The 27,010-nt window shown below is 31.1% G+C and overlaps 1 protein-coding gene across 1 annotated transcript; it reads left to right on the top strand.

Annotated features, from left to right (window-relative positions):
* Window positions 1-27,002, top strand: LOC123698029 (protein spaetzle 3). The gene is made up of 7 exons (XM_045644618.1): window positions 1-145; window positions 10,140-11,092; window positions 18,266-18,387; window positions 23,980-24,104; window positions 24,442-24,657; window positions 25,043-25,168; window positions 25,721-27,002. Exons 2-7 carry the CDS (start codon window positions 10,312-10,314, stop codon window positions 25,875-25,877), a joined length of 1,527 nt encoding a protein of 508 aa, XP_045500574.1. The 5' UTR covers window positions 1-145; window positions 10,140-10,311; the 3' UTR covers window positions 25,878-27,002.
* Window positions 27,003-27,010: the final 8 nt, after the last annotated feature.

The raw sequence follows: 27,010 nt of genomic DNA, 5'->3' as shown, positions 1-27,010 counted from the left end.
TCAGTAACCGCGTAAGTCGCACGATGACCGCACGTGTGCTGATTGCATAACATCATTCCGAACGGCGCTCACGTTAAAGTTTTATTCATTTGTTTATATAATCTGTGGATTTATTGAACGCTTTGTGGATTCTGGAACGAAACAGGTAATATTTTATTTTATGTTTGGCAAATTTTTTTCACACATTTTACCAATAAACGTATAGTAATATCGTATTTTTACAGGAGCGTGTGAAATTACGGTTATCTCTCAAATAAATGTGAAGTAAAAACAAGCAGATTTACGATATGTGCTTATTGAGTGTGACATTTGTTATTCAGCCTTCAAGGTGAGAAATTTACGTAAATTTTACGTAATGTTACTTCTATCCTTTGGGCATGTAAGAGAAATATTGCTTGCAAGAAATTATAACAATCAATGTATCAGTGGTAATTCCTAATTAATTACTGTTTTAGAAAACACTTCTTTTTTGCTTACGTTTTATTTGACTTTACTTTATCAAGCTTTGTGTCATTATTTATCTTACAGCATGTACTTATAATACTTTATAAAATAGCCTTTAAAACACTATAATCTAGAGATCTGTCACATACAACTTCGAGCTTAAAACACTAACAAAAATGATAGGTAATCAATAATTGGAAATAAACAAGAATCGTGTTATGTCATGAGATCACAGCCTAGACGACGTCTACGTAAATATTGTGTATCAATGACGTTTTGAGATATAAGACAGAGATATACTTGGACATTTAAATGACCTTTATCTCGTATTGACTAACTGATTTATCGAGCAAAGACCGTAAAGCATTGCGGACTGATTAATTGAAATTAAGTATGTAGTTAAAAAAATAACCAGTCCACCAGTCGTGAATAAATAAAAAAGTATATTATTTAATAGAAAAAATCGCGGAAAGTAACTAGGTAAAATGTTGTATTTTTTAATTATTATTTTCAATAATTGTATAATATTACTTTTGTTACACGGTAGGTATACTGTGCATGTATACGATACTGTATTTATCTACTTAATTAAAAACCTATCCATTTATCACTATAATTAGGAGGTAGGTTTTGAGAAAACTAGCACGATGATACAACAAAATTACTTCCATTAAAAACATTTTTTACTATTGGCAAACTTGATATTTTTAATTGTGTTTCTCATATGAATTTCTCAATAAGCGACTTCTTTATTACTTTGGCTCCTTTCATTTATACTTTGGCTCCTTTCTTTTATATACTTATTTAAAGGAACGTATTTTTAAATTTATAGTGAATTATAGAAATAAAAGCTTTTATTATATTTTATTTATTAGTCGTAGGTTTTACACAACAAATAATTATTATACTTAGGTTTTACATAACATCGGGAATTTTACTGAATAGCAAAAAAGTGACATAATCGTGATGTGCTTAAAAATAATCAAATAATATATTATTTATTATCTTATTAATCAAATAATAACACAGCCGTGCACGCGTTTAATTCTAATGATTTGACTGCGAACGTTGACTTTTTCTATACGTAAATTATTTTTTATAATGAAATAAATTATAAGAATATACATTTTTTAAAAAGGGGAGATACGAAACCATGATACCTGTAACTTTTCTTTTAAATTTGAATAAATGGGATCCTCTCAGCATTACTAGGCGATCTCCAACTAAAAAGGTTCGATTCAGCACCAATACTAATATAAAAATATCTACAATAATTCCAGGATTTCTAAGTAAATCCTATTTATCAAATGCCATTTGACACATAAAGGTCATTGGCGTTCCTATTCTTAGTTGGATTGCATAGTACTTAATTATATTATAGATACACTACTAGCGGTCCGCCCTGGCTTCGCCCGTCTATGCCTATGTTCTTTCTCAGGGTCTAAAGATTGTCTGTGCCAAATTTCATCAAAATCGGTCCAGTAGTTTATGCGTGAAAACCATACATACTTACATACATAATTACAAACCTTATTAGTATAGATAAAGAATATTCAAAAATAAAAATAAACCCAACTAACAAGCTATTGGTTATGGCCAAGCTAATTAACTATCAATTAAACAATTTCTTCAGACATTTCCACACACGAAATAATTTCTTAATAATTTAGGCAAGCGATCACTTAAAATTACACGTAATATGCATAAAAATTAATGAAGTAAGTGTGACACAGAAACGAGTTAAACTTCGAGGCTTTATCTTTAAATTCCTACGATATTTATTTAAATGATTATACAATAAACATCTCCTCTTGTTGGTAGTGGTAGCTTTTTACTGAGAGGTTGCGACTAAAATGTAAGAAAACTCTAAATAGCAAATACTGATCACCATTTCATAGAGTTAAATTAAATTAAATTTAAAACAATATTGTAATTTAATTAAGAACTTCTTTCATCTGAAAAAAAACCCATTGCAGGATACTTATAAAGTGCTACTTATTCAAAATTAAAACTCAGCTTATTTAACCTACAAAGTCTGGTACAAGAATAAGTGAAGTCCCATGTCCCCTAGTGTGGTAAGGGCCAGATGCATTTTACATCTGTTTCACTGATCGATTTTCCTTAGAGACAAGTAGGTGATCAGCCTTATGTGTTCTACTAGACCGAGTCATTTTTTTTTCTTCGTCTCCACCGGGAATCGAACCTAAGACCCCTCGGTGCTACGCTCACGCGTCAACCACTGTACCAGGGACGCGGTCAAGAATAAGTTAACTCAATTTATATGCACCTATTAAACATAATAATAACAATATTAATAGACGCAAAGCTGAGGTTAAATTGGTTTCCAATATTACCATTTAGAGAGATAAAGATAAATTTCATATCGCTAATATATTACACAATTTATATTACCGATAAAATTCAGGAATCAGGTATTAATTTTATAGCTTTATTACTTCGCTTGTTTAAATAATAACGAAGGAATTATTCCTTTATTATCTCTTACTGTCATTTATGGTTTTGTATTTTATAATTATTTATAAATGTAATGATTAGACTATTAATAATATTAAATAATATTGTTTCAAGGATATTATTGTCACTTACATTTTTTCCACTTTCAAAGTATAAGCAAAAGTTATTAGGTATTCTGATTTTAATAAAAATGTATAATGTTCAAATTATAGTAGATACTTAATTCTAAAAGATCTATAAGTTCCAATGTATACAAATTAAACATGGATCGTCTATAATCCATATCATTTCCTATAAAAAATACCTTTTGTTTGCCATCTTAAAACTCCCCATATATCTTCATGGTTCACAAGAGACGTCGTTTTTTTCTATATATTATTTTTTACAAGATACGATAAACAAGATACAACTTATCTTTTCACACATAATTCCATCTAAATGTATGGTAAAAAGCGAAAGCCTGTTTTGGTGGCGATTCGTGTATTTTTAATTATCACCCAATATTGCATTGTGACATCTTTTCCGTACCCTCACCATGTCGTTGACGTCTTCAAATGTCATTCGTGGAAACTTTTAAAACAACATGTATAAGTCAACTTTCTTTTGGTAATTAATCCTTTTGGTATATATTTAGTAGCGTGGTGTAGAGAAAAGGTCAGGCTGTGGCCTTATTATTTTCGAATGGAAGTGATAATCAACATGTTTATGTAATTCAGTGTGTTCCCGTTTTTTTTTTAACCGACTTCAAAAAAAGGAGGAGGTTATCAATTCGGCCGGTATGTTTTTTTTTGTATGTACACCGATTACTCCGAGGTTTCTGAACCGATTTACGTGATTCTTTTTTTGTTCGATGCGGGATGGTGTCGAATTGGTCCCATACAAATTTTATTTGGATAGGCCCAGTAGTTTTTATTTTATGGGCATTTTTGCAAGTGCAAGTTTGAAGTCGGTTGTTTTAACGCAGTTATCACTCGAACGGTGAAGGAAAACATCGTGAGGAAACCGACATGTCGAAGAATTAAAAAGTTCGACGACATGTGTCATCCGCCAACACGCACTTGGCCAGCGCGGTGGATTATGGCCTGTACCCTCATAGGAGGCCCGTGTCCCAGCAGTGGGAACGTAGGTATATGGGCTGATGATGATGATGATGATGATGATCACTTGTTTATTAAACCGATGATAAAAGTTATTTCATAGTTTATTTAGGCGCGTTGAGAGTAAAATTTCAAATAGCGTCATGGCAATACATGTCATGGAGTAAGGTGGAAAAAGTTTCACTTCTGACATTGTGCTCGGTACACACGCTCTTTTCTTATATTATGAACTGAATACTGAAAACAAAAATAGCTTAATCGATCCTTTTCGATTTAGGCAAAACAAATGACAATTTGTTATGTTTACGTGAATATACGTAACTTCTATTTGATTATTCAATAAGTATTGTACATTGTTTTATGTGACGTACTTGTTATCTTAAACTTCCGCGACTGTAGATATATCTATACATATAATTACCTCATGAACTGGTTACAGTTTTAATATTAATATCAGAACGTGCGAAAATCTCATTGTTTTCAACTATTTTGTCAGCCTATTGTTTTGTGAACTTTGCATTGTTTATGAAAGTCTCATACAGGCGTTGCTATCAAGAACTGACCAATTTCTTTGTTTTTATTTACATAAACGTCATTTCTGTCCTACTACATAAGATCTTGCAAATTATTGTACCCTGAGTTCATCATACTGAATGAAAGACAACGCTATATAGCAAATTACACATTTTACATTATAATTTTTAGGGATGTAACGATACCGATACCGATACCGATATATCGGTATCGCCGATAATAAAACAACCGATACCGATATCAAACAATTAAAAAAACCGCGCCCAATGAACGATGCGGGAGGCCACCCGCGCGTGCGCACTTTGTTTTCTGAAAAAATCTCTACCAATAGTAAACTTTTATTAGATACTGATTGTATGTGTATTACATAAAGTTTAACTGACTTTGTAAAATAAATAGTTTTGTTGTTTTTTGATTTGGCATTTTTATTTAAAAGAATACGATTAACAGTTGAGTCTCTGTTAAATGTTGGTAACTTTTTATGCATAATTCACTATTTATTTTTCTACCAAGCCATCGATATCGGTATCGGTATCGCCGATACATGACTACAAATATCGGTATCGGTATCGTATCGGCAAAATCATGTATCGTTACATCCCTAATAATTTTATCAAATAAATTGGATGCACTTAAAGGCATTCATAAACTAAAGCTTATAACTGTTCAATGCAGACGATGCCGTGGGTGGTAAATTGTAATATAGTATGATCTATAGACTAATAAAACCAGTTATACTTTTCCACGTCATGATTATTAAACGCATCTCGTATGTTACATTATTGATTGACATAATTAGGTTAGGACGAGCTTTTAATGAGACTTTGGTCTTAAAATATTCCATAAGAAATTGTAAAAGTGTAAGTATGTAGTTTTTATATTTTGTATAAAAATATTGTTTAATATTTTATATTTTGACTTTTTTGCAGTATATAAATAATTGGTACCTATATCAAAATTCCCAGAATGTTATAAAATCATAACTAATTATGTTTTAGTTCAATGACACAGCTATTTCTATTCAATATACTATTAAGTATTAATTATTAAGTAAATTTACACTAGCTATAATAACTATAATTTAAGGGTATTCAAATAAATCACATATAGGCCTTGTTTAACCGTATGCTTATCATTATTGGTAATAAATCTTCATCACTAAATGTATTGGAAGCATCTATCAATTTTAGATATAATAATTATTATAATATGAAGTACTTATTCATAGATAATGGATAGATTCAAAACTATTTGATTTATTATTCAGAACTATCGACGTCGTCTAAAAATCTTCTCAGTCTTCAAGTAATAGGTAGTATTGTAGGTATATTTTGTTTCTCTTCTAATTAATCATACAAAAATTCTAGGCAAATTTTAATAAAATTGCCTTAATCTAAATTTTTGTAATGACCTATGTAATTAGAAAAGTTAATGCTCCAAGTATCTTATTTTCATAGCCTACTTTTTCTCGTTTTGGATTTACGCTTATATTAAACTTTATTTTAAATAATATATATGATTAAAACCATTATTAAATTCCTCAATAAATAAAACATGTTTCTTAGGACGTAGTACTAACAAAAACTAACACTGGAAGCATAGAAGGCTATTCACCATTCAACATTCCAGAAGAAGTAATAAAATATTCAATAATATATTGGGTACCTATTCGATGTACCTACAAGATACGAATCTACATATAGAATAAAGATGTACTTGTATAAAACAAAATCGCCTTTCTCGATCAAGATTGACAATCTACGAAAAACCCACGTTCTTTTAAAATTTATTAGCTTTATAGTTCCGTAGCTGAAGTGAGTCATTGATCGGTATTTCGCATACATTTTTGCATAAAAGCGAAATATTTAATGCGGTCTGCGTACGTGACCGAGACGTGTGTAATCACAATTAAAATTTTTCGAAATACCCTCATATTCCCTGGAGAAGACCACAAATATATTGGTATTAAGCGTACGTCTGCGGTTTACTTATTGTTTCCCCTTATACAAAGATATAAAATAAAATTACTCGGCTCACGGCCACTTACATTCCAACTGCTCGAGATATAGTGACAAGGTCGACTGACTAAATTATTTTTATAGCCACTTTGTTATGTTATCATAGCTGTATTTGGTAATCTCTAGAAACTCCTCAGATCTCGTTGAATGCCTAGGTCGGGACTCAAAATTTTGACCTTTTAATAGAGCACGCGTGATAACCTTGGTTATATTAACATTTGTTTTCATAGAAATGTACATTACTTCGTATTGTGTATTTCCGGTTGTAAATGTTATTTGCATATAGTTACACTGACATTGCAGCCAAGAGTAAAGCCTAAGTAGTTTTTGATATTCCAGGCTATCAGATATAGAAGGTTGATCACCTACTTTCTCGGAAATAAAAGCAATGTGTCGTGAAGGCTTCAGCTAAGCTTAAACTAAGGTCTGCCTAATGACTGTAGTAAACGAATAACAGTGATATACTTTTAAATAATAACAAATTTAGTGACAAATGTAATGGTTTAGGTCCAAGTCACTATTACTATTATACTAACGATATACTTATTAATCGGGAACAACAAATAATAATTAGTTTACACACACATTAGTTACAACACAAATACGAATGGCCCACCTTTATATTTATATTAACTAATAAACGTTTCAGAATTCATAAAAAAAATTCGCGCCCTTTCAATTAATTTATATTCCATTCTTTTAAAGACTCTCATAATTGGATTAAATCAAATTTATTATCACATCGCATCAGTACAAAAAAGGCGTTTATTGTGTTTATGTTCTTTTGCCGAGTGTTTTGGGAATTTTTGTATAAATTATGCGCTTAATTTTTCGTAACGTTCATTCATTATAATATAAGTATTTACTCATGTGAATATATTCGTAAAAACCCAGCATTAAAGAATTTAACACAGCATGTTAGAATTTAGATACAATTAATAGCAACTATTTAATAAAGAGCTTTTATCTACATTATATTGCACTTTTTATTAAAACATTAGAAATGTATGTACTAATACTATATGAAACAATTGAACCGATATTTTCAAATATATAAATATGATTATGCACCGTGGGATGATTCCGATATGAGAACGTCTTTTGTCCTATAATTTGTAGCCGATAAAATCTGCGCATTTATTTTGCTTCGATTAAATGGTGACTTGACGTGTTCAATTTCATTCAAGGCAATGTGCAGATGAAACTTGAAAGTTTAAAACAATACCAGCTGGTAAGTAGATAGAATAATAGATACGCATGAATATGATATGCGTAAACCTCGACGCATATTAAATATCTTCAGGCATCGCTTGCATTATTCAAACCACTACACAATATAAACATCAATACTGATAAAATGCTAATCTGACAACTTTAAGCTACGTTCAAATAGAAATACGTGGTTAATATACATGGTAAGTTCGAAAGAGTGTTATTACAGTATTTAATGCCGTGTCAACGACGGGATTTAAATAATGAATATATTTCAATATTTGTGACTACAAAGAGCCGCGGATAGCATGTTCGGCATCTGTACAATGTGATTAAATTATAAAGAGGAAAGGTTTGTAACTATGTATGTATGTGTGTATGTTATACGCTTTCCCGCAAACCTCTCGACCGATTTTGATGAAATTTGGCACAGACAATCTTTAGACCCTGAGAAAGAACATAGGCTACCTTTTATAGCGAAATATGAACCACGGGCGAAGCCGGGGCGGACCGCTAGTACATAATATGTGTGCGATGTCATAAGAAAAACTTATGCATCCTAGCACAATAAGTGCAATAGAAAAAGTTCTAATAAAATGCAAAAATGTAAGTATTGTTACAACACATGGTTATCTGATTAAAGTTTGTCCCATGATCATATTCCTGCATTTTCGTCCACTCATGTAAATTCTCTTATAGGTAAAGTACCTATACATAAAGTTTAATACACGCACACACGCACACTATTTCGTGCAAAACATTTACAAAAGTACCTACCTAAGGTATCCATATCAGGTACTTAAAATTGAAAGTACTAAGTGAAACGTTGAGAGCGTTATAAAAATAATTCAAAGAACGATGTGACCTACCAATATGCAATACTATTGTCTCACTGTGTTTTACTTACATAACTGTGCATTGATGCCATTTATTACATGATCACCGTTGTTTTCCAGTTCTCAATAACTTTTAGTGCATTCTCTTTTTGTGTATTTTTAACTACAAATATTATATGTATATCTACCTATATACGATACAGATTTTCTTAGATCTAGTATGTAAGTTTAAAGTATTATTCATACGTATGCTCTTTTATTACTTATAGCTGCTACGTGCGGTTTCACCCCCGTGGCTCCATTCCTGTTGGTCGTAACGTGATGATATTATAGCCTATAGCCTTATATGAAGCCATAAATGAGCTATCTAACACCGAAAGAATTTTCCAAATCAGACCAGTAGATCCCCAGATTAGCGCGTTCAAACAAACAAACAAACTCTTCAGCTTTATAATATTAGTATAGATATATGTATATCCTTATTTGTACTTTTCTCTGTGGTGCAAAATAAAGAATTTGTTTGTTTGTTTGTATGCTTTCGGATAATTAGTTTGTGTCCACATATTATATGAACCAGCAAATGTAGTCTAACAAAACAAATCCAGAACAAATTGTCCTTTACTAATTTCATAACTCAATAAAATCTTCCTTAATTATTGTCATACTCTTGTCTCACGAAATAATGTCGTGATGATGCATTTCGATGATATTATAACATGTCGAACGTGCGAAGGAAACACGATCTAACTCCAAATGTCTGCGAAAATTAAGAGGAAATGTTAAACGATTTGGCAATATTGTAGTACATAGGAGTATGAAATAATTGTCCTCGTTCGCATTTATTCTATATTGTGTTTTTATAATATGAAGAATCTCATTTTAACTAACGACGCTAATTAGAAATTATTTATCGTATCTATTATTTAACTAACATTTATTCAAATTTAAAAAAAAATATCAGAAATGACAATTAAATTTCCTTAGCTTAGAACAGGAATAGGAAGCAACTGTTTCTTAACTAGGTATATGGTATTAAATAATCTGATACACGAAGCATGATTGATCTCAATATGTAAACACTTTTGTCAGTTGTTACTAAGGTTGTTACATTGATAGCAAGAATATGCATTAAAATAAAAATACAATGACAAATAAGATCTATTAATTTGTACAAGGACATTGAAAGGCTACATTCGGGCTTCCCTCGTTTCGGTCCCAAAAGCATCAACTTCGGCATTCAATGATCACGACTCGGGCCTTTCAATTCGAATGCCATTTGTTAAGCCGCAAGGATATCACGAAACGAGGGAAAACCAGCCATAAGCGTTTTGTATTCGAGATACGAGAACTGGTTCAATTGCGACATCTATTTTAGACATTTTTTGCCCATACAAAACAATCATAATGTCCTGCGCAAACAATAGACAGTGATTTACGACTTGATCTTTAAAATTTTATGAATTATAATTTAAAAGCTGTTTTGTAGATAATATCTTGCATTAATATGGTTGTTCTTGTTCCAGGTACAACAGTGGAGGATAGTGAAGTGAATTGTGCTCTCTTAAAAATGATTCAGTGCTCGCAGTTTCATAGTACTTACGTTATAATTTGATAAATGATATTGTGGATGAAGAGCCTGCGATAAAAGACAACAATATAGAAATACATCTAGCAATGACAAAAATTTGTTAAAGGATGGCGTTAACAAATTTTACGGTAGCTGCTGTAAATGCGGCGACGCCAGCTATTGCTGCAACAGCGCCTACACCTCTTCAAGTGAACCTTGATGACCTGCTTTACTCTCCAGAAGAACATCAAGTTCAATATGCTTCAGAATACACTGGTAACGAACCCTTCTTACCACCAAGTCAAGCACAACCAAAAAGACCTAAAGTTAGAAAACGCGCCGGCACTGCATATCTCCCACCTCCTAATCAATTTACTCAATACCCACGTCAAAATAATGTTCCACATAATCCTTTCAACAATCCATTACATCCTCAAATGTATAATCCAAATTCGAGGCTCGATATACCTGTACAAAATCAAAGGGTCCAGGAAATAAACATGCAATATGACAACAACGGTCAATATGTACACGACCCGACTGGTGATTATGATTACGAGCAAAGACGGATAGACAAGAATGCTGGTCAAGTTCCGTCTTACCCAGGATTCGCGGATTTGCCGTATCAACCGTCGAACGTACCTGGCCAAACTTCTAGTCGAAAGTTCGAAGGAAATTCGAATCAAAACGTTAATAAATTTAGCTTCGGTTCTGTAACGACAGCAGCACCGTCTCGAAAGCAAAATGAGGCTGGAAAACGTATTAATAATAGTGGAAGTAGTGGTCAAACACCTCCGGACACTCCGAGAGGTTTCACCAAAGTTGAAACAGGGAGCTCGGGAGGCAAGACGCAGTTACACGCAGTATTGGACTATGATGACGACGAGTATTACGACGATGGTGGTTCAGGTATGTTAAATTTTTTCATACAAATTTACATTCATTAATACTAATTTGGAAATGCTGTTACATGGCTGTTTCATAAGTCTTAAACCTTTTTTTCCTCCTAAATGTTCATAACCACAAAATGTAAACATGATTAATAGCTTTTTAATACTCCAAATACCAAAATGGTCATTACAGCCAATTGAATTTGTTTTTTGCAAAAAGTTCTTATTACAGCTTAATAAATGACACGATTAATATAGAGCACGAGATTGCTATCTAAAATATATTAAGAACAATGTAGTTATATAGGTAGCAAGACATTGAGTAGCACGATCGTACCAATTACTTCCACTATCGGTCAATAATAGGCGTATTTGGCCTTGAGGTTCGGTATAATATACAAGCGATAGCGATGGCATATATTTTTTTTTATCAGAAAAACCTATTCTCATGCCTTTTTTGTTGAGGTCGTGTGAACTTTCTGGTACACAGAACATTCTTCTCCTGGAAATATTACTAATATTATAGACGGGGAATATCGAAAGAAAAATATTTTATGTAATCTATATTGATACTCTTCACGCATAAACAGCTAATCGATCATTATGGAATTTGGTACAAAGATAGATATAGTCTGGATTAGCCCAGAGCCATCAAAAACTATATAAGTTCAGATTAAAAATAGCTTATACACTTGTTCAAAAATCCATTTATATAGGATGTTACTGTAATTTTTATTTTAAGTTTCCATTATACTATATTTAATTTAAGTTTAAAATCAATAAAAGTTACCAGATAAATTAAATATGGAAGAACAAAATTATATTTGAATTTGTCATAAACTAAAGACATTTTGCTTCAGTTAAAGTGAGAACCTTGACTCATTACCGATTGGTGACGGTTAAGCAAATAAAACTCTTTAAATATTTATAAACTACTTATTAGGCTCTGTTGATATTAGTGTCAAAATGCAACCTCATAATTTTAAATAGTCAAGATCTTATGACGGATTTTTTGAGATAAGATAAACGTGTGCCATCTATTTTGAATTTTATTAACTTAAAAGGCAAATACTATTGAAATCCAACAGAGCAGTTAATATTTGAGAAAGAGAAAGAAAACATAAACAATATCAGAAAATGATCTTTGATTGCAAAAAATAAGCAGTTATGAACCGTTCCACAGTAACCGTACAAAAATAGTAATAATATTATATTTAAATCGAGTTACATAAACAGCTCATGAACTGTAGCAATATTTATTTCATAAAATACGATAATATAATTCAATTATAGTATTTCTTATTCGTGTTTATTCTGTATAAAAGCTACAATGCACCAGTCTGCTTTGACTGTTTTTATTCAAGTACAATAGTAACGTAAATACTAATTAAAATAGTTTTTTGAAATTTACGTGTAGGTACGTATGTAAGTAGTGCAAAATATACATAAGAACTAACAAACAAAATTAATAAAGATTTATTTGTGTTATCACGTATTTCTCTTAAATTCATGGCCCTAATTGACTAATATTTACGTGCTTTACAGAGGTCAGGTCAACATAGGCACAGTAATTAAAAAGATATTCCTAGTTCACAATAAGTAGATAAGATTTAAATGACGTTGTTTTATAGTTGTATAAATTTTAACATCAATGTTTTATTGTCCTGAAAATAATTGTGTTGTTATTGCGTGCGAAAATAACTCGCTATTGATTGCATTTTTTGTAACTGAGTAAAGACAAATATTAACTTCCAATTTGCATGTTATACAATGTATCTGAAATACCTATGCACATATCTTATTTTTTCCTTTATCGATATTTCCTAAATATAGACGAACGTTACCTATTAACAGGGTTGCTTTAGTTTTATCTATACTTCTATACTAATATTATAAAGAGGAAAGGTTTGTATGTATGTATGTATGGTTTTCAAGCATAAACTACTGAACCGATTATAATGAAAAGCACACAATTGTCATATAGAGGGTAACTTGGATTAACACATAGGATAGGTTTTATCCCGGAAATCCCACGGGAACGGGAACTATGCGGGTTTTCCTTTGAAAACGCGGGCGAAGACGCGGGCGAGAAGCTTGTTCATTTATAAATTAAGAACATCAGAGGCCGTAGTACCTCTTATTCCCAGTCAGTTTACGCCGTGGATTGAACTGACTGGCAAATTCATATATTATGTAATAACATAGGTAATTCACCATGGCTGGTTATTGCGCTCATAATATTAGGTCATTATACGGCCCCAGTCTGTCTTCTTTTTCTATACATCAAATAGTACTAACTTAAATAAAACTATACGTCTATTAACTTCACAGTACTATTGCTAATCTATCGTATCAGAAACCGTGCAATTAAGTTTGCAACATAAGCCATTATTCTTTAAATATCTGCAACGTCTATTATGCTATGTTTAGTCGAACGTGTTACGTGGTATCTTCTTCAAAGCATTTAGTCATAACGTAGGATTCGACCTTGGTTTCGCTTTCGAAGATCGTATGAGGTCGTATGATTTGTTTGTTAAATTAATTAGCATTAAATGGGTCTCTGCTCTCTGTCGAGTTATCTTTCACATTTTGTAAGTAGTTAGTACTGTGTGTAGCTACGACTAGTTATCCGTGGTAATTACAAATTATCATAAACATTCGAAAATGAAATACATACGCAGTATTCAATTTTTTTATTAACTTCATTGTTTTTTCAAGCGTCCAACGGGAGCTGGGCCAGAGGGATGTGCTAATTTCTAACAAAAGTTTATGTTTGATGAACCTTTTTGATATTTTATAATTTATTCTTCTAGTCTTTCGAGCATTTAGGAAATTTTTTATTTATTCAATGAGTATAATTAAATTAAAATTCATTGCCTCTGCTACAAAATTTTTACGACATCTATTAATTTACAGTTTACACCATACTCTCACTTTTGCAAATTCTTAGAAGTTTTTAAATAATTCATCATTTTAACGCCTATCAAATCGTACAAAATTCTAGCTTATTATTTGTGTTAGGTTTTTATTTATTTATTGCATAATATTTTAAGGAGAATGTTATAACGTTAAGTATATTAATTATAATATTATGCAAATTATCATATGCCAATGCCTTATGCTACAATTTCGTATGTAAATATTAACATTTATACAAATTTTAATTTGCCTTTCAAATACATATTCTCGTTACAATATAAATAACTTTCGTTTTCAAACACGAAGATGAGATCACTCTTACTTTCGTTAACACAATAATTAGGTAGCTACATAATTTGATTTGCGAATAAAGTTTGAGATGGACTTCAAATTGAGAGTTCCGCGGTATATATATTTTTTAACTTGCAAATACCATATTAAAATCAATATTTCTGAAAATCTTGTCACACAATGTATGTATGTATATAATTTATCTACGTGTACCTAATATCTAAAAATAGTCATTTGTTTTTATGAAAACTATTTTTTTAGTTATGAATTTTTGAATCTTGGTTGTCTAATGTCTATATACCTATTAGTTAGCCTTCTGTTACCAAATTGGTTTGTGCGAGCCCCTGATCGCAATAATTACTTACACAAATTAATTAAAATTTGCGTTTGTTTGCCTTTGTACACAACTGACAACTAAGTACACAACACTTTACTTTAGTTAGGTACTGTAAAAGATCACTGATGTTATATGGAGTCAGCTTCTTCTATTGCATTTGTTTATTGAGTAAAAAAATATTGTAATTTGATAGGTAATTATTAAATTATAAATTTTTGCTGCAAAGTATGCAAAAACTTAAACTTAATTTTTCAGAGTAAAGCCAAATGTGACATATTGGATAGTAATATCAATTAATTACTTATCTATTTTATCTAATAAAATAATTACTTGTATATCGAGTGGGTATCTTTGATGTTCCGATCCACCAAAATAAACTTCCATAGTTTACGTGCATGCACATGGTAATGGAATTTAGTTGCGCAATTCTCTGGGAAGGGGCCTTTGACTCGTGAAGAGAACTGTAGAACTGGTTTGAAGTTTTTGACGCTTGTTTGTGTATCAAAATCGTTTGACCTAGTGAAATTAGGGTTATTCAACTGTCACTAATTTAACGTAGTGTCTAATACACTCATTGTGACGAACAATGAGATTGAGAAGATTATTAGCCTAAGTAGGCATGTTATATTCTGTCAATCAATACAACGGTTATAAGGCTTGAAGGACTTGACAGCGAAGAAGTCTAGGATTTCTCCTTTTAACAGATATATTTATTTATTTAATTTAATTATTTATTGCACACGCAAAAAAAATAAAGACACATAAAGAACAGATAAGAGGAAAATTATGTACAAATTATTACAAATTGTTAATAATACATTTTCTTAGGTACCATGTTAAAATATCTTGTATCGACTTTATATTTTCTTTATATACATATCTTTGAAAGCAATCTTTCATTATTATTTTGTGGTATAATAATTATATATCGATATAGTTGTTATCTATATTCCTGGGAGCGATAAATAATTTTATAGTATTCATATTATCTAGATTCTAGCCCTTTCAAATACCGACCTTTGGGTGTCTTAGCTGAACTAGTTTCTTTGTCGTGATTAAATAAATTACTATGAATGGAACAAATTTTAATGTAATTTGAGAATAATTGATTATTAATTCTGTTTTCCTTATACTTGTCTGGTCTCAAGTATACAGCGATAATTAATAACTTTACTTCTAGTATAGATATAGAAATACAATGATTTAGTATTTTCTAGGGTTTGATTTTACGCGAGTATTATACATTTAGAAATTAAAGACTTTTTAACGGATTTTAAACGCGATTTAATCATTATATTATTTTCCCGACGTTTCGAACACTTTACAGCGAGCGTGGTCTCTGTGAGTCTCCCCGTGACCTACCCCATATACCTACATAATATTTTTAATGTCCTGAGTAATTCCAATGCAAATTGCATCGTATTTTATCATTGGAAAACCATCACTTTTATTCATGAAAATAATTGATAATTTTTGAACCCGGCATTCGAGAGATGGTAAATGTAAAGCATGTGTGCTGAAGAGATCTTGAATATTATTCCTATTCGAATCTTAGAAAGGATTTTGGCTAATATTATATATATAAAAATACACACACATTCAAATTATGTTTAAAAAGAGTAACATTTCATACTTTTATTTTATTATACCAATTTTTTAATAAATTTAAAATTATACTTGTGAAATAGTATTCTGACAAAAACTTATTCATTTTGCTTTCGCTAAAAACGCGAGATAAAATACCATAGTATAAAACCAGTTTGTGATCAATGATTGCATTCACATTAATATTTATATGGTAATTAAGCATTATGAGGAAACATGAAGATGGATAGACCAATTTGGCCGGAAGCTGGGTCATAGATTGATTTTTAATATGAATTAATTAATTTTATTGTGGCTTGTGTTGTGCCACGTGTGCTTGTGTTTTTTTTATGACTTTGGATATAATTTATACTATAATATGAGTTTATATGAAATATCTATGAGTATAAGCAAGATATAGGAGATAAAATGCTACAAGGATCTTTTGGCACTTGGATGACACTGGCAGAAGGGCGGTCATACTGTATGCAAAACTTATAAGTTATACACAGCACACGTGCAAAGAATCTCCTTTGTTTCATTTTTTAGGAAACTACCTCATTTTTTTTAGATAGATAGATCTAGGGAGTGCGCTATGAATATTTATGATTGGATCATTATTAATTCCGAATTTCGCCACGTGCCAAAGATCCTTGCAGCACTCTATTTTTGCTAATTTCCTTTTTAATTTATAAATAGGTACCTGCTACTTAATTGCAGTGAAATTGGTCCTCGTATCATATTATGAATTCGTCTTTAGGAGAATTAGGAGAGACAATAATTTCAGTGTAGTAATGTACATATAATTAAGATCTTAAAAAAATGTGTGCGTGTACTACTGTACACAAGTAAGAAGTGAAACTTCTTTATGACCTTATTTTTCAAAAAATAATTTACTATATACCTAATTCAACTTTACAGAAATACGTCACACTACACGTTTACAGAAATAATCACGCGTGGTAGGGATAAAAAAAAGATGGCGCGTAACGGAAAAATGTCACGCGTAACGAATAAATGTTACACTAAATTTTTTTCCAACCCCGATAAAGAAGTGTTACTTCAAAAATAAAAAAGAATACTTAAGAAAAAAGTTTAATAAATAAAAACTCGGAATAAAATATAAACCCCATTAACCAAACAGGACACGAAAAATTCACGATACCTTAAAAGGAAATATATTGTATTACTCAATTTTAAGAAACGCGTCTGTTTTTTACTTTCGTTTATTTGTTCATCCTTTCTGGTGATTCGCCAAACGTTGCATAACCCGCTATCGATGTAAACCAATAAAAAAAGCATTTAAATCACTTTAGTATTCTAGTTCTTGTATAAAATACAGTATTTTCTCAACAAAATCTGAATGATTTCGTAACCTCTGACACGAATGTGACGCGCCCAGCTCTGTTGAAATTGTTGCTTGACACATTATGGTTACTCATTGACTAGACGAGATATTCTTTGTATCTAATCTTCATCAAATGGCAACTTATGGTAATAAAAGTTTTTAACTTCTTTTTTTTGTTAATAATGAGGTTGTGTTGACAGTGATCGCGTAAACAAAAATAGCTCAAGAGTCAAGCTATGTTTTCTTTTTATAGTTTACTAGATTTCCGCTCGCGGCTTCGCCCGCGTTTGCATAGGAAAACCCGCATAGTTCTCGTTCCCGTGGGATTTCCGGGATAAAAACTGTCCTATGTGTTAATCCAAGTTACCCTCTATATATTGTGTGCTAAATTTCATTGTAATCGGTTCAGTAATTTTTACGTGAAAGAGTAACAAACATCCATACATCCATACATCCATACTTACAAACTTTCGCCTTTATAATATATATTAGATATTAGATTAGATTAGATATTAGATATATATTAGATTAGATTATTTTTGACATTTCTACACTGTGGTAAGCACTAAACGTAAAGTATCAACATAATTTAGTTAACCAATTTTAAATTATCCTTCAACCGAATAACCTACCTACACATTTTGTACCTATGATAAATTAACAAAGATATAATTGAATTAAATTGATTTAATGTATTTCTTGTTATTTTTCAGATGGTATACAGCCATCCGTGACGCCGCTCCAAGGGCCAATACTGCTAAGAAATGGTACCGTCCCAGTGGTACCCCTCACCTCATACCCCACGGTCAACAATGGTTCCTTTTATCAAATACCTGTAAGTAAAGATACTTTTATGTTTGTGCCTTCCTTTAAAATTTTATTCATGGTTGCAGTATGGATACGATTTCATTTCTAATCGACTCTCTTTTACTACAAAAATACGAGCTTGAGTTTAGTTTCATGCTAGCTCGTTTGCTGGGAAAAGCTCTTGTAATACAGCTAAATCTAAATTTAACATTATGGTTTTAAACATTTTAAAGTATCAGAAAAAATATAAGAACATGCGATTGCACTTATCGAAGGCACTCACCTTTACCTACAATCTTTGTACTTACTTTATTTTCAGTAACCGTTTTGACATTTCAAAACAAAATGCTTTATTATTTTAAGCTCGTAGCACTATGCCTTAAGTGTTTGATAGTCGTATTAAATATTATTAACGAATGTATCTACTATAAAATTGTATAGAATCACAATTCAACAGTTATCCTATCATAAAGTTGCAGATAACACAAATTAACAATACGTTATTATCAATATATTTAGTAATGTAGAGTCGTTAAATTTAAATGCTTAAACTCATGTGGGTATTTACGAGCAATAACCTAAGTACAAACTAATTGAGTGTTGCCACAGTTTGCTTTAAGTAGTGTAATTCGCACATTGCCCATCACGTAAACGTATATAGTTAAAGGTAGGTCAACCAAACAACATAGTGTTTGCACAAAGACAAAACAAATGCCTTTGAGTAAAACGTAACTACATAAGCGACAATGTTTCCTAATATTGAAATCTTCATTATCACTAAAGACAATGTTTATTTTCTTTACGATTGGGCAATTTCAATGAGTGAAAGTTGTTATTGTTTTATTTAAGGCTATTTCGCGTTTTAGGTAAACTATATGCCGTTTTAAAAATATAAAGAATTAAAATTTTCTACGAATTTTACATTCATCCTTTGCATTTACTCAATTTTTTTTCGTCAGGAAATAAATGTTAGCATAAGTTTTTCTATCATTCTGATCGTAAATACCATAAATATCTGTCGAGCTTTTTCGAGGTTAGGAAGCTTTTATTTTGTTATGCGACCGTTTCTTCTAAGAAGCCTTTCTTTTACAATTTTTATAATTATGTACTTACAACAACAACATTCATTCTTCATCACTTACAATCACAACATTGTTACAACCTTCTACGTATATCTATTAAGCTCTCGTATGTATACAATATTTTTAAAGAATTAAGTTTTGTAATTGTAGAGTCAGAAAATTGTAACTAATGGTCTTATTACTCATAATTACTTGTCTTTTTCTCAATTAATTGTTTTAATGACTTAATTGATTTACTCTAAATACATGTATAAAAGGGTAATTTATGCATAGTTTTAGATTCTCTCACCTTGTTCATTTACATAAGTGAAGCATGTAATGAGTACAAATTATTTGTTGACCTATTTTAAACTAGCTTAATAGCAAATACCAAGTCTATTATAGTAATATGTAATTTAGATTCAAATATCTACATTTATGGGAACCTTGAAAGGTAATAGAAATTACGATGTCAAATTAAAAGTTTCATTTTAAATGAATTTTTAAACTTAGTAAATGATAAGTAACCACTTATTGTTATTAAAACTAGTGTACTAGGTTGGGTCAACTGTTTTATATCACTTTTTTGTGATTTGAAAACATTGGGCTTTTCGTACCTTTCCACAGATTTAACAAGTAGGTACCCAATGTGCCCAATAATACGTATATAAATGTGTTTATGATTTACATTATTAATTATAATAATTTGTCCTCTAAATACATAAATTTTAGCAAACAGACACGACTCATTAAAAGTCATCAATCAATGTAACGTCGTTAAAATTCTAATCATTTTGTGTTTAACAACATTTTATCCACAGTCCTTGGTCTCAAAGGTACTGACATATCAATTAACTCTTATATGGAATTAATAAGATCTAAGACATAAGCTTAGAGAGCTATTATATATCATTGCGACTAATGCACGCGTTTCTACGATAAACCATTGAAGAATCGAAAGAAATACTGACCTATTCAAGAAGTCCATCACCATCGAATGATTCATTTTTAATTTAATAATACAATACGATATTGCAAGGGAGATACTACCAGTTGTAAAAATATATTGTAAGCGTATGTAGTCTTTAGATATAAGATTTAAAAAGTATGTCTGAATATTGTGCAACTCATAACTATGTACTATGGAACGAAAGGAAAAAGCGAATGTAGAACAGCCCTGAAGATTCATTGTCATGAAATCATTTGAGTCACACTTGCTTTTCTTACTTTAACCTTCAAGCGTACCTAATTTCAAAATTCTAGGTTAACGGGAAGTAATGTAGTCTAGTAGAAGGTCTAGTCTGAGTCAGTTTGAATTGAAAGTTTACATACCGACCCTATGAATGAAATATCGTTTAAAACCTTGTTTATTACCTTCTTAAATAAAAGATAAATCGCTCAGGTATAAAGTAAAAAATTGAATCTCGAATCCTGGTTTAGACTTTCCAGTAGGTACTTTTAGTTCGTATAAAAGTTTAAATTTCTGATAATATTGACCCCATACCTAATTTTTAGTCGTGTGTTTTCTATGGCATTGGTCTCATTATAAAGCATTAGTTTTCCCCACCCTTGTCCTGCCAAACATTACAAACCTATAACTATTATGTATGTTACGTTATAGTATTAATTCATTCAATTTAGTATGTTGTAATGCTTATCAATACATCTGTCTCTTTCGAATCACAGTACCGATGACTAAGTTTTGTGAATGAAAGGTGGGTGTTTAAGGAAAACAAGAGCAAAAGCTCATACCGGTCCGCCATTACTAAGCATAGACCGGCTGCTTATTAGAATTGCGACGGCGTCTGACCGCAGGAAACCGAGCTGTTTAGTCACTAGCGTGGGTTTACTGATAAAGTATACGTGAGACCTTTTATGAACGAAAATGGAAATGGATTAAGGCATTCATAGCAATGCATAAAACATATTTTATACTGCGAGCGATTGGACGTGTGACAGCTCGACGATGTGATGGACGTTTTGAAAAGTACCCTCAATGATTGAAAGTTGATATTTTTTATACACTCAATCTAATTTCAATAGCAATAGCAGCCAAGATGAGTTATAGGGGTTGTGGGAAGAATAAAAAGTTCTGATTAAAAAAGAATATTGACATCACCAATCACCTCCATCGAACATTATTGTATAATGCAGGTATCCTTGATGGTTTTGTCCTCATTAAATGCGAAATTTTATTATGAGCCTCCAGTTAACAGAAATTTATCTTTGTAAAAACTTTTAAGTCTGAGAGAACCCTATACCTAACCAAGAATAGTATCTATATTGTTAAAAAAATGCAACGCTAATAAATCCTAAAATAAATATTTTTATGTTTAAAAGTTAAATTAATTTAACAATAAATTATACCACAGCGAAACATAAAACATCTAAGGCCAATGTTTATGTTTTTATCATGTCGATTGTTAACTATTAGCCATGAAGCATGAATTAATAACATTGATGAATATACTTAATATAGTCTATTCAATGTTCAAAACACAATATTCAACCTTGATGGTGCCGATATTTAGGTGTCTCTTGGATTCAAAATACAAAGTTTTGCATGAACGCGACATGCATTTTAAAGCAAAAACCATGTCCAAGCAAATTATGGCTACTGTTCACATTCTCTACGTGTGTTAGCAATTATTAATTTAAATCACTCCTACGTTTATTGTTTTAACTAGATTTTTTTACGTCTTGTAAATCGTGAAGGTTGCCAGATGCAAGAAATAACGATCACTCGTTCAAATGTTCTAGTAAAAAAAGGATACCGAATTAAATCTTAAAGTATAAAAACAAATCAGTGTTTTAATTTAAGACCCCGTGACAAATTCAACAATGAACAGCTATCATGGGTCATTGCCTGATCTTAACGAAAAACTCCTGTCTATTTTAGAATAAGTGATCGATCGACGAGCGATTATTGCAAATCGGAATTCCCGTTTGTCTTTATATTTTTGTGATAATGTTGAAGGTTTTCAAATTTTGGGTTTCGGAAGCTTTACGTATCTATGTATCTTTTTTTTTATAAAAATATATTCCATAGTTACACATTATCAAACCTACACTCTCCAAAGTAACATAGGTATAAACTCACCAAAAAATATGAAAGTACCTACTTTTTTGAGAACCCGTTCTGCATATTATTTTCAAATTTAAATTGAGGATTGCCATTTGATTTTGGGGAATAACCTTCTACAGTTACAAAATAAAATCGTCTTTATCATAGATAATATTATCTATCTGATTTATTGATAAGACGTAATATGTTATGCGATCTCGGCGCCATAAGACTACAATATCGTTTTTATCATAAAATATATGTAAATTTATTTTATAGCTTGCAAGGTTATTGACACAGTTGCGTCCATTTATAGGGAATTGGTTTTAAATTGCCAAATGAGAAGCGTTGTTGCTAAATTAATGATGTGATCTAGTTTAAGAAATTATTTCGTAATTAATTGAATCATAAATCTTGATAACAGGCACCAGAGACTATAAGAGAAATTTGTAGATGACATTTCTGTTTTAAATTCTATCTGTGTTGGATATTGCGACTGCTGTTTGAATTTCAATTTGCGCTAAGAGTTGTAATATTTCTAGGTAGTTCAATATTTATTTAGCATAAGCATTTGTATTCATTGTTCATACTTAGTGCCAGTTCAACTATAAACTTTATGACAACTAAGTTAGCTAGGTCGCTATGTTTTTTCTTTGTTGTTTTGGATTTTAATAGAAAAATATAAATATCTTTTCATTTATTCCACGAATATAATATATTTTACAGTACTCTTAATCGTGTTAAGTTTTAAGTGTACCGATAGCCAGAATAACTAAATACTAAATAGTTTAGCATCCATTAAACTCTGATTATAATCATCAAAAAATTAATAAAAAATATTCTTTTACAATTTCAGTCTCGTATAATTTTCAAATAAAATGTAAATAATTAATTTGCATGAATAAAATTTTACATAGATACAAGTGTGTATTTCAAAAATCGTTTTTGTATAAACGGCCTTAGTTACAATGATGGTCTATGTTACACCGGACGTACAGAGTATACAAGTCACTGTGTTCTAAGCGTAGAAAAACTGATAAAAACTTAGTTTTTCGCCATTCCCACAAGTTTAACATTAAATCAGATAATTAGCTCGCGTTACAAGCGAGAGACGTGTTAATTAAAAATTTAATCCGGTGGTTAAAACCAGTAGCGGCGGATAACATGGATTTTAATATTTATGTGAGTTTAATTTTAAATAACAATTATATATTGTATGCTTTGTTTTATTTCGTATTAGAAGCTTATACTATACGAAGCAAGCTTCTGGTGTAGTCAGCAATTAATATAAAAATCGTTTTGAAGACCATTTTGAATTTTGAGAGCATAAAAATCGGGTTAACTTTTTTTTTACTATGAGTGGTTGCTAATATTTTATAATTTGTATTCTTACTTAGGTACCTATTATGTAAATTGAAAATATGTATGTAGGTAAGTACTTAGTAAAGTTTGACTTACATTAAGAAAATTAAATATTTTTAAAATATATTTTCAGATCTTATGGACTGCTCTGTCACTGGCGCTCGGCTACGAAATCCAAGGTCAAATCATCAGAGGAGTGCCATGTGTGAAGCGAAACTTTCAACTTTATTGTCCAACGGCTGGCAACACTTATCCTTTGTAAGTGCTAGGTATATTTGACAAACTATTATATTTGGAAGTTAGTTATTGAAATAGAAAAAGGGAATTGTAAAAAAGCGAACTTAACCGTGGTTAGTCATAATTATTAGGTACATATTAAAAGAACTAGGTACCCTTGGATTTAAAAAAAAATCCATTCTTGTGATTTTTTTACCGTCCCGATGTAGGTAGGCGAAAGACGTGGATTCAAATCCCGCCTCGTGGTCGATATTATCTCTTTAAAAAAATCTCATAAAGCATTTAATTTCTATAAAACAAAACATCAAATAACCATTCTTTATCGAATATTTTTAATAATATTTTTTTTTAATTCCAGAGACAAAATCGAAACCTTCATCGACGAGAACAAAGCTTTAATCAAACGTATGTATGGGTCGTTCACTATGCCTGGTGGGAGCAGGGTTCGGAGGGCTCCAGGGGTACCAGACATGCACGCTGGTATGGACTCGCATTCTGGAGATTCGTACTTCAGGCACGTGCGGCAGGCGAAACCACCCCTGCCTGACGCGCAGTCGGTTAATAGTACTGGCAGGTTAGTTGAGTATTCAATAGAGTTCTGTATTCACACAAATTGAAAAAAATATTAGATGAATTGACTTGGGGGATTGTAGGATTGAGTATTGAATAGAATTGAGGAAGATTTCCAAGAAGAAAGATTGCATATAGGTATTTTGCGTATTGAACCACATGAAAGAAAATCAAATTTTCACTGAAACGATTAAGTTTGATAGCCTCAATAAGGCCTCAATCATATATTTTAAAGCATAGCAGCAATCATCTTAATTCGTCACGCATCGAAACTAATTTATATATTTTTTACAAATATTTTATTTGCCTTTCAGAAGCGACAGGGTACCTATGCCTATTATAATTTTTATGAAGTTTGATTATAATTATTGTTGTTTAAAAATTTTCAGAATAGACGCCTGTGAAAGTAAAACCGAAATTATGACACCGTATTGGGCGCTAAATTCTGGACGGAAGTTACGTGCAATAGTCAACACTATGCATTTTGAACAAGCGATACATCAAGAAGTGTGCAGGTAACTTTTTTATATTAATTATTTAAGATAAGTAGAGTTCGTAGGTATATCTATTATAATTAACTCTAAATACTCCAAAATAAATTTTAAGATTTTGCATTTTTATATTTTTTCACTGAATAATGCTCAAGTAAAATGAGTCTATAAATGTGACCGAATTAAGATATGTACAATTGGTGACATTTTCATAAATCAAATTAAAATTAAAATTCGTGTAAATTAATAAGTTCTCTTCTCAGGCCCCGGAACCACAGACACAATAGAAAATCTTTTGTGTCGTGAACCGATCGGGCCGCTTGGGGCTCAATGGGTTAAAAAGAATATGACATTTATAAGTTAAAAAACGTAGGAAAAAATATCGGAATATAACATATCTGATAGGTATGCCTATTTGTCGCAGGCAACTTATAGGATTTCGCCGTTCGCATCGTCAGTTTACAAACGACGACTTATACAATATGTATACATAGATACAATTTGCCTGATATATTCACATTTATTTTCTGTTTCCTTCCGGAATATTATTAATGCGTGATGTTTTTTTTTTTTTAGCAAACAATCAACATCTAGATGTTCCGGCGACTGCGGCTGTGAACAGAAGTACAAATGGCATCGCCTCCTCGCTTACGACCCCAGTGACGACTGCGCGGGAATCTTTATGGATTGGTTCTTATTCCCTTCCTGTTGTGTGTGCCGTTGTAAACCTTAAACTTTATGACCATATACAAGTTATGGACTACTCTGTAACGGTGTAAAGATACTCTACGGGAGACATGAGATTTATTCAAATTATGTATTCAAGCTAGCCAGCTCTCAGCAAATCATAGAGTTTTATTGACAATTTGTCCAAGTGCTATTTTTTTTTTATTGTATAACATTATCTTAGAATACTATGTATTGCTTTCAAAGTTGATTGGAAGTTAAATACGAGAGATTGCACTACGTTAATTTTAACGATTTTTTCACTCTATTAGTTGAACGACCGCAACTTGTGATTTTGTAACAACTCGCATTTAGGAGTTCCACATTTGCATACCGTATAACTTATTCATTGCAACATATTTCTCAGGGTAAATTACGTAAGTTGAATGCTTTATTACTGATGATTTCCGGTTCTTAAAGTTTAGTTAGTATTTTTAAAACTACTTCCAAAACCAGCAGCTTATTAAACTTGGTCAAGGCAATAATTGAATCGTTTGAATTCAATAAAATTTTATAATTATTACACATTGATATGACATAGTACGTATATAAATATCTACCAACATTATTAACATCAACATATTTTGACCTCTATATTTTTTTTTGTAATTTATACTGTATTTTGTGGATGACGCTGCTTTTTTACTCTGTGACAAAATCAGCATCTCATAAAAATTACCTATTTAATTTTAGTCAATTAATGGTTTTTTATGTTCCAATTGTATCTCATAATATGTTTATTGTACCTTTGTAGTTGTTATGTGTATAATATGAGTATTATTTTTCTTATGAACATCATTTTTATCTTTGTGATTTTCGAGAATCTCTCTGATCTTATGACTTGTATACCTACTCCTAGTGTTCATTAGTTTAAATATTCTTGTAATAATTATTATTGTTAAATGGCTACTTAACTTTAACTGTGTTATCTTATGTTACATTAGCATCATAGCTATATCGTTTAATTATTGTACATCTTTTAAGCTTATTATATAAATTTATTTTTATTTTAATTGCTTTAGTTCTGTATGATAATAGACCTATAAAAGTTTCAAAGGAACGTCTATTTTTGTCTTCACACAATACATGTGCTACAATTATTGTTTAAATTTTTAAATAAATAATGCATACATGTCTTTG

The sequence above is a fragment of the Colias croceus genome, chromosome 15, assembly GCF_905220415.1.
Source record: "Colias croceus chromosome 15, ilColCroc2.1".
Taxonomy (NCBI): Eukaryota; Metazoa; Arthropoda; class Insecta; order Lepidoptera; family Pieridae; genus Colias; species Colias croceus.
This window is presented reverse-complemented; position numbering and strand designations above follow the sequence as displayed.

Coding starts and splice junctions, on each gene's coding strand:
- LOC123698029 (XM_045644618.1), top strand. CDS start 10,312: ATGGCGTTAACAAATTTTACGGTAGCTGCTGTAAATGCGGCGACGCCA. Junction 11,093..18,265: donor TTACGACGATGGTGGTTCAG/GTATGTTAAATT, acceptor GTTATTTTTCAG/ATGGTATACAGCCATCCGTG. Junction 24,658..25,042: donor TCGGTTAATAGTACTGGCAG/GTTAGTTGAGTA, acceptor AAAAATTTTCAG/AATAGACGCCTGTGAAAGTA.